The 9,758-nt window shown below is 34.5% G+C and overlaps 1 protein-coding gene across 1 annotated transcript; it reads right to left on the reverse strand.

Annotated features, from left to right (window-relative positions):
* Positions 1 to 818: 818 nt before the first annotated feature.
* On the reverse strand, positions 819 to 1,536 carry LOC131875358 (uncharacterized). Its single transcript, XM_059219457.1, has 2 exons — positions 1,197 to 1,536; positions 819 to 940 (listed from the first exon to the last, which is right to left on the reverse strand). Exons 1-2 carry the CDS (start codon positions 1,534 to 1,536, stop codon positions 819 to 821), a joined length of 462 nt encoding a protein of 153 aa, XP_059075440.1.
* Between the last annotated feature and the right edge of the window lie 8,222 nt (positions 1,537 to 9,758).

Here is a 9,758-nt window from a genome sequence, read left to right on the forward strand (position 1 = left end):
GCTTCCCTCATCTCCTCCTGAACCTTTGTTAGAGCTTCCCTCATCTCCTTCTGCTCTTTCAAAATCTGTTTTAAATCTTCCTCACTGGAAATTGTTGTCATGTTCTTCTCTGGCAAGTTGCTATTTGTCTTCTCCACTTCTTCAGTGTTGTTGAGGCTGTCAATGCTATCATCTCCCTTTTTATCCTCGCTGGAAATTATTGTCATGTTTTTCTCTGGCAAGTCGCCACTTGTCTTCTCCACTTCTTCATCCTTCTGTTTTGTGGCGCTCTTCTTGTCAGCTGGCCACCTCTCATCGATATAATTCTCAACAATCTCTCTCAGCGAAGGCCCACTACTCTCCTCTACTACAATTTCCTCCTTTGTAACTTTCTCCTTTACAACAACTTTCCTCCTCCTTAAAATCTCAAGCTCCTCTGGTACTTCAATTTCCCCCTTTGTAACTTTCTCCTTTACAACTTTCTCCTCTGTAACTTTCCACTTTCTTAAAACCTCAAGCTTATTCCATTTCTGCATCAGTGCATACAAAGAATTTTTATTTCTGGATATAAGAAGTAAAATTTTGTGTCTAAGGAAACAAATCAATTACAACTGTCCGTTCAAATGAACACCTAAGGAAAAAAAAAACTCCGATGTTATCTTACTTGTATAAGTGTTGTTATGAGGTGCCCCCATTCCCAGCAAACGAAAATCCATGCAATAAGTTGAACCTGCCATCCCTCCACTGGGTCAACATATTTCAGATAAAAGTTTAGATACAAAATATTCCACGCTAGCCGATGGTATGCCATCAAACATTTCCACTCTCGCGGAAGTTTTCTACTGCCTGTGCAGTGTGCACTGAGTATGAAGAATGGAAAAAGCCTTCCTTTCTCCTGGGGTATAGTTAGGGATGAGCATTGCACTAATTAGTAAGGAGAGACTTCGCTGTTCTTGATCACCTGCAACATACGTCAAGCTGTTATTATAAATCTTATATGTCTGGTATTAGAAATTTATTAGTCTACTCGTTATTTTTCTTGTAAGTCTTTTAAACGGAGGGACGTTTTATAGTCGCAGTAGGGTATGATTATATAGATATAATTTAAAATACAATTCACTTATATTTTCTCAAAAAAATTATCATGAGTGATCAGGATCCGCAAACTCATAGAAAACAAAATTAATATAATATAGCCAGCTTGTTAAACTTGAAACCTGCACTTTGCTCATCGCTTTTTCTTGGTTGTTCTATCTCAATCTTTGCTTCTTCAACTCCGGATTGTGAATTGTTGGTTCGTACATTGCACAAAGATTTCTGTATATATCTGTATATTTGTGTGATCGGAGATACCCTCTCTGCTAACAAACATTTTGAATGAAAACGTATCGTGAATTGAATGAAAACAGATTGTGAATCGTGTGATCGTATATTGCACAAATCATCACTTAAAATGCTCTGTGTATTTGAATGATGTATCACCTGGTTTCTTAATTGTTTTTGGCTCTTCCGTTTTTCCTGATCCTTGCTGGGGTGTGTCTGCTGGGGAAGCAACATTCTCTAGTTAAGGGCTATATTAAAATCATCAATACAGTGATGCTTAGACCTGCATCTAGAATAATTTCACCTGGAATGCTGACGGCTGTTTCTTGTTCGGCTCCAGATTCTGCCAAATCTATTTTTGTTTCTCCTCTACCTACAAGAACATTTTGAATAAAAACGGATTTGAATTATGTGATCGTACATTGCACAAATCATCAGCTAAAATACTTGATGCAAATATAAAATGTTTCGATCATTTGTCTCCTATTTTCTGTTCAGCTTAAAAGGATTTCATCTGGAAGATTTTCACCTGAAATGCTGAGGACTCTTTGTTGTTCAGCTCTAGATTCTGCCAAATCTTTCTTTCTTCCTCCTCTACCTACAAATCTAAAATCTTTCTTCGTTTCTCTTCTACCTACAACAACAAAGCGGAAGAAAAATAATTGATCTCTTAATATGATGCAAATATAAAATGTGACTAATCCCACTTGTATATAGTCAGAGATATTCACCTAGTTGAGGTTTCTCTGGAATTGAAGCTCCAATTTGGAACTTTGGATTGGTTTTTCTAGGCCTATATTCATTGTGTTTTTCTGTTTCTGCTGCTGAACCGCTAGACCTTTTTCTACTATCCCACACGCCTAGCTGGCATTGCAAAAACTCATTGGACTCTTTGTCACTAGGGTCCGGTAGGTGTAGCGGCAACTGAACATAGTTCTCATACCATCTCTATGTAATGCAGCACCACATAAAAGCAAACACCTTCCACATCCAAGAGGGTTTATAATAGAGTTGTTCTTTCAAAAAATTGATATCATCAATAACCTTCTGATGATAGCCAAGCTTTTGGCTATGGTCTGGCAGACATATGTAGTCCACGACTTGAGAACTGATAGGTTTAACAAAAGAGATGATTGATTTTCCTAAATCCCTAGCAGCTATAATCATCGATGCTGGTAGACCTCCATATTTAAGTTTCTTTATATCTTTATTATGGGCTGTACCAAGCACTAACCATATAATGATACTGAGAAAGATGGCCACCACTACTGCAAGAAAGAATGGGAAGATCACTTTCAAACAGATGCTATCTCTGCGGTTTCTCCAATTATATATGCAGCTAGTTCTCAGCTTATGTGCCACTGTCATCGTTGATTCAAATTCTTCTGTAATTTTTACTGCTAGACCGGCCCATGCCTCGGTTTCATTCCTGTAATGCCAGGCATTGTATTGTACAGTCAAAATGGAAGGTGCAGTCCATTGCAACGAGTATTCCTCCCATGGCATTTGACCAACTTTTTGATTTCCAGATCCACTTTCTTCATCTTCTTCAAACTGAATCTCACCAGACCCAAAACAAATAGGAATTTTTAAGTTAAAAATTGCATAGGAATGAAGATGGACTTGATCATTTCTAAATAAATTTCTAAATTCAAATGTTTAATATAGAAAATATATAAGAATATTAACATAAAGTAGGTCGAATTCTCTACTACCAAGTTTTTCGTTCGCACTAGAAACTCCACAATAATCTAAAATCATCAGGATGCAGACAACCCAGTTGCGTGGATGGGGTGGATGGGTTGGAATATGAGAAGGAGCAAAAAAATCAACTGACATATACAATTATTCTAATTCTTGCTTACCATATCACGCCTATCAATGACGGCTAGGGACTTATAAATTTGATGATATTTATCCTGATAGGTTTTTTCAAAAATCTCGTCAAACTTGCTCAAATCTTCAGGTGCAGATTCCTCCCAAAGAGCGACCTTACCCAAAAATTTGCGCAACCTTGAGCAAATGCGGAGATCTTTCGCCTGCAGCAATCCGTACAGTGAAGTCACTCTTAATTTAGGATATCAATAAGAAAATTTGGTTCAAAGATCATCAGACAACTTAATTCAATCCAATTCAATTAATTCTCGTTGCAATTAACATTCATCTACCATTAATTTCATTCAATCCGATTCAGTTAATTCTCGTTGCAATTAACATTCATCTACCATTAATTTCAAATTGAATGGAATATAACGAAAATTTCAAAGAATCTTCTATCAATGTCATTTTCCTAAAATCTAAGTGTGAGAGATGCCGAGGAAGTCGAGCATTCCATAACGTTATTTATAAAATTAATTTTATTATAAATCTATCTATAATAATGGTGAATGAAAGTTAAAATATTATAATTAGATCACTCAAATTGTTTACCTTAGAGGGTTTCTGTGTTTGCTGGTTTGTTTCTTCGCCTTCCTTCTTCTTTTGTAATATTTTCTTAAGAACCTGTTCATTCCAATTTGATATTAACATGCAATAGGGAAAAAAATATATATCATGTTTTCTCTTTAACATATTACAATTTCATTTCACTCAATATGTAACTAGCACTTGCACCTAAAGAAGGTACAATGGTTACGTGAATATATATACTAAACATGAATGAATTCAAATAATATTATTCAAATGATTTATACAAAATCTTTATAAATTTTAAAATTGATCAATTTTTATAAATATTTTTTCTCTAGATATTTCTACATATGAAATTGAAACATGGAATTGAAACATGGTTAGCCATTCCAAACCATCTTTTCATTTAAATAGAACATTCATCTCAAAGCACCATTAGGCTTGGAATTCATCCAATTTAGAATGATGATTAAATTGAAAAATCTATATACTCACTTCACTAATCCTAACAATCAACATATTATAATAAAATAATTTACAATTTTTTTTTTTTTTTTGATATTTTCTGAATCATTTAAATTTTTATTGATATTTATATATTATATTTTAACTATTATAACATCATTTTCCTATCATATTAATCATAAATTATTATTTTACTATATATAATAATACTATCATATTATTTTTTATTATTTAAATAATCTTATCTTTAAATTTAATTCTATATATTTTTAAATAAAAAATATTTAAAACCCCTCTACACTATATGTTATGCATAATATCATATTATTATTGCATTTGTAATATCATTTTATGCATAATTTACAAATTTACAAGTTTACTCATTTTTAATTTAATTTTTCTCTTTCTAAGTTCTATATACATTTTCTACATTGAAGTGTGGAGGGGTGAAGGGAATAATGTAAAGATGAAAATTGCACCCTCAATCACTTTTCTCTCATTTTATGCCTATTTTCAATATACATTAGACCTTGACTATATTTTCACTTAGAAATAACTTGTATTAATCTCAACTCTAAGAAAGAGAAATTTATTGCCCACCCAGTTCATGGCCATTAGGATGGCGTTGACTCCTCAATAAACTTCAGTTATTTTCGAGCCACATGCGAATGAGTATGAACAATTGAAAAATGAAATAAAAAAACATTATTTGCTCTGAGAAAAGTCTAAAACTGTGGACTACAAAATATGTATATATAGCATTAATCAATAAACAAAAACATCGCCTATGTGAATGAAAACCCTTCAAGGCAATGCAAAAGAACATTTTCTTTGCCTCTATTGTTGATCACTTCGTCCAAACAAAAAATAATGCAATGCTTATATTGTAATGGATCGAAACTGCAAAGAGAATTAAAATGTTTTACTTTCAAACCCATCCCTAATGATTAGTTGTATAATTACATTGAGTAATACAAAAGCTACAAATCATTGGAATAAAATACAATTTAACTAATTTTTTTATATAAAATCTAAATACACTTTCATATCAAGGTGGAAATAAACTAAACCCACCAATTAAAATTGTTTAAGTTCACGACCAGAAGCTTCTTTGATTCAAAGAGGAACTTTTGCGAACATTATTCGTAATTGTTGTATAACATTTAACACATAAAATGGAAAATAGGTTGCATTATTTGAATGCACTACTTTGTCCTCTACACTTTGGCATGAACTGTACTTTGCATAAAATTTGACAGATGAATGAACATGGAATTAGAGATTCTGGATTTTCACATTAAGACAAAATATATTGTATCTAGATATCAGTATGCAACATTTAAATATTTACTGTCACATAAATATCATGTATTCCCCCATATAATTGTGTAATATTTTTTAATTCTGGCATTTCGTTTCCTTTGACACCTCTCTTCAAAGATATTACAAGATCAATGACCCTAAAAACCTCCTGTGGGCATGGAAGAAATAAAGAAGTTGTTGGTCAAAGAAAATTGATTGGGAATGACAGAGGAAGGAAAGAAAATGTTGCAACCTTTACCCGCATTTACCTCAAATTTTATAAATCTTTTTCAACAAATCCTTTCTGTGCATATCTGCGATCATTGCAAGCCATGACAAACACATTTTTCTCAGGAACACTGCCATGTTTTGTCTCTGCTTTGATAGATGTCCATACCATGTCTCCAAAGCTTCCATTTTGACACAGGCAGGGTGGATATAACCTCTATCAAGATTGAAATGCACAAGAAATAAATTGAAAAAGGTTGGAACCAAATCACCATCACATTGCATGCTAATTTTCATCATAAGCTTTTCCCCCAATATTTTATGCTTAAATTTGTATTAGTATTTTAGAGTTAATAATAAATTTATATTACTTGTAGAAGAGAAGAATCTCTTACTTAAATTGTGAAAATTGTATGTATATGCATGAAACTTCTACCTATGTGTTATTGAATTGCAAAGCTTCTTGTGATGGAGAGTGCCTCAACAGTAGCCTGATTTTGCCCAATATATTTTGGACGCTCTTTTGAAGGCAAAGAAAGGTAGATATAAATCACACATTGCATGCAGTTTCAATGTACAAGCCACTCAGTATAAAGAGAATACAGAAAATGCTTTCATAGGGATGTTACTATTTGTGAGGAAATTTTTCCAACCAATTATAACTGGCTAAATGTATTCACTTAAACAGTTCATCTATAATTTTCTGTAATATTAATACCATTTCAAATTGGAGATTCTAAATCATGACTGGTTTAATTGCAGGGTCTAAACACCTTCTCCCAGGTGTGCCATTACAACAATGAAATTGGTCCTCCAAATTTAAGTATATGATTTGGCCACTGTTGAGATTTAGTATAAAACACAGAAGTAAGCTTCAAGTATGAAACACAAGGATATTCAAATGAATTACAAAAAACCTGGTATAATACATTTAAGGCCAAATTTTCAACATATTCAACCCCATGTAGCAAATTTTCTGTATAACAAACACCAACGATGATCAAGTTTAAATCTGTAGAATGATATGCAAGTGTAAGCCCACATGCCTAAAATTCCTAGGCAAATACAATATATCCGAGGCAAAATTATAATGCTTTTGTTTCAATTCAGATAGAGCGACTCTTTTTCCAGCAACAAGGTCAATCTACATTGATTTTTTTCATATGGGATAACAATTTGGTACTTCAAAACGTAACACTCTGTGAGGTTAGAAAAGTGGCTTGCCTCAAGATTATGCACAAATTGTGCCCTTCTATCAACCGTGCCGTAAATTTTTAGAAACCCTACCACAACAGGAGACCAACGAAAACAAATATCCGTTCAACTATTGTTTCAATCGATTCAAGTGAAAAGTGGATGTAAAATTTGTTGGAGTTCCTAGAGCTAAGATTCATGAATGAAATCCGATTTGATATGGAAAAACCCCTTCACAGTTTTGGTGTTTGCTTGCCCTCCAAGTCATAACAGCATTATCAGGCTCAATTACATGAAAGGCCTTTTAAAAATGTAATGAATATAGATAAATAAGGCATTGACAACACATGCCAACTTAACTCACATGGACAGTCCCGTTGATCGAGATTTGTACGCAGGTTGTAGTTGTCACGATAACCAATCAAAACCCATCATACAGGTTGTAGCTATTAATTGCAGAGAGGTGAGCATAGTACTTTTGTGTAAAATTATGAGAACATGCTCTAAAACAGATCTTTGGTACAGTGTGATAGCAACGTGTTAGTCAATACACGCAGTCAATTGGAACCAGAATAGACACGTCCCAAACGAAACAAGACAAGCTTTGAAATTTTTTTTGAACAAATTATAAATTTTTTTTTCTGAATCCTATGACTATTGCCACCATATATAGCCTATCCGTCAATTAAAATTATGTTTTATATTTTAAAATTTAAATTTTTTTTTTTTATATTAACAAATATATATCACATAATTTTAAAAAATATACTATCTAATAAATAAATTATAGAAAAACCTAATTTCCTTTTAAAATTAAAAACTCGTATTAAAAAAACATTTAAAACTAAATTTTTATCTCAATTTGAAATTTTAAGTTAACACACACTGTAAATATTACTTACAAATCTATTATGTAGCTGTAAATAAGGGCACCTAATCTGTGAATGTAGGGAGTGCGTGTCTACCTCTGTTGTGAACTTCTTTACTTGTTTGATAGACGTTTGAATGTTGTCAATAACATAGAGGACAGCCCACCTTTTAGCATCTAACTTTTTTATTGCATTTGCTATTTTCCTACGCCTGGCTTTCCCGGTTGCAGATAATTTGGATTCACTTGCTCCAATGATAATATCGTTTTTTTTAAATGAACTTGTGAATGCTAACTGTGCTGCTTTCCTTAGAAGAATGCTCTCTGTCTGGAATCACAACGATTAGATTAATGCCAGATCTGATAATGTGAGGTGAACACGCTAAAATCTTTTGGAAGGATGATTACCTGAACCATTACACTTGACTTTCCCGTTCCCCATTCTCCTGAGACCCCCACAGTGATAGGAGATTTCATAAAAGGATTTTAAAATAATGCAGCCAGACCAATGGCAAACGGATTTCGTCCTGCCCAATTGTATAGTGGAAAACATTAGGAAATTTCGTCTGTGAATTCGCAGGTCTTCTATTTTTTAACTAGATAATTATGAAAATCAAGATAATTTCACGTACCAAGATTATCCCGCAGAGCCGGTTGTCGGTCCCTTGTTCAACATTATTCTTAATTTGGTCCATAACTGTGCAAGAAATAACAAAAAACAAAAACAAGAACTATTCACAGTTACACATGCATTTGTTTAATTGGGAAAAGAAACGAAAGGAAAAGGTATATGCAAACATACCATCTTGGACATTCTTTTTCTCTTCTTCTGTTGAGAGAGTGTCGATCCATTCCTTACCGCGAATGAGAGAGATATTTGCACCCCTAGTGATGAACTCCCGTGTCATATCTATATCGCCTAGTCTTGCTGCTACTCTAAGCAAACTCTCCGTCTCTAGTGTTTCCCGTATTTTACATTTTTCCTGATCAAGATAGTTGTCAAGCGAAGAATTCGAGCCTAAACCAATTTCACCTGCAGAAGCAAACAAAAGCAAGCTTCTCTGTTCATCTGACTTGCAGCTTCTCAAAAGCAACTCGGCTATATTCTTGGCATTTTCACCCTCTGCTTGAGCCGCAAAATGCAGAGCTGTTTTGCCGTCACAGTCCCGTTCTTTTAACGGATTGGCACCCTCCTCAAGAAGCTTTTTGACAATTTCCTCGTAGCCTCCACTTGCTGCTTTGTGCAGTGCTGTTTGACCCAGCACGTCTGTTGCCTCAACATAATTTTTCTTGCGCTCTTCTTCTGAAATCACTGAAAGAAGAAATTCCGCCATGTGTACTTTGCCTCTAGCAGCAGCCACGTGCAAAGGAGTTGTTTGGCTGAAATCTTTGACCAAAACTTGATTAGGTTGTATTGAAATGAACACGCCTAAAAGATCAGGATCGTAATGAGGTCCAGCTACTGCATAATATATAGCACTCTGTCCATCACGATCCTTGCTATCTATCAGATTTCTGTTAGCCCGTAAAAGCCAACGACAAAGCTCATACCGTCCAAGGAAAGCAGCGACATGAAGAACGTTTCTTCCGTATTTATCACCCGCTGAAGCTTTCTCCCAGTTGGTACTTCCTTTGTATTTATCAAACACCAATCTTACAATAATTTCCATTACCTCATAGTAGCCTTCACCCTCGGCAGCGTAATGAAGTGCCGTCTTGCCTTCATCGTCTCCTCCAGAAGGATCGGCTCCTCCATCTAGCAGCTTTGTAACGAGATCCACATACCCCATTCGCGAACTCTCGCGCAGATACACTGGGAGATCCAGATGCTTAAAATAAGATTCTGGTTCATTTGACAGGTGCAGCAGCCACGACACCATATTCACAGTTTTGCCTTCTTCAATGGCTTTATTCAAAGCTGTCTCTCCAGTATCCTTGGCCTTGACATCCACCAAGCCAGCGTTCCTTTTAAGCAGCATCTCTGCGATTT

This window comes from Cryptomeria japonica, chromosome 4, assembly GCF_030272615.1.
Source record: "Cryptomeria japonica chromosome 4, Sugi_1.0, whole genome shotgun sequence".
Classification (NCBI taxonomy): domain Eukaryota; kingdom Viridiplantae; phylum Streptophyta; class Pinopsida; order Cupressales; family Cupressaceae; genus Cryptomeria; species Cryptomeria japonica.

Bases quoted from the DNA above. Each gene is read 5' to 3' on its own strand.
- LOC131875358 (XM_059219457.1), bottom strand. From the start codon at position 1,536: ATGTTGCTTCCCCAGCAGACACACCCCAGCAAGGATCAGGAAAAACGG. The intron at 941-1,196 runs GTTTCAAGTTTA...CGTATGTTGCAG, and splicing joins AAGCGATGAGCAAAGTGCAG to GTGATCAAGAACAGCGAAGT.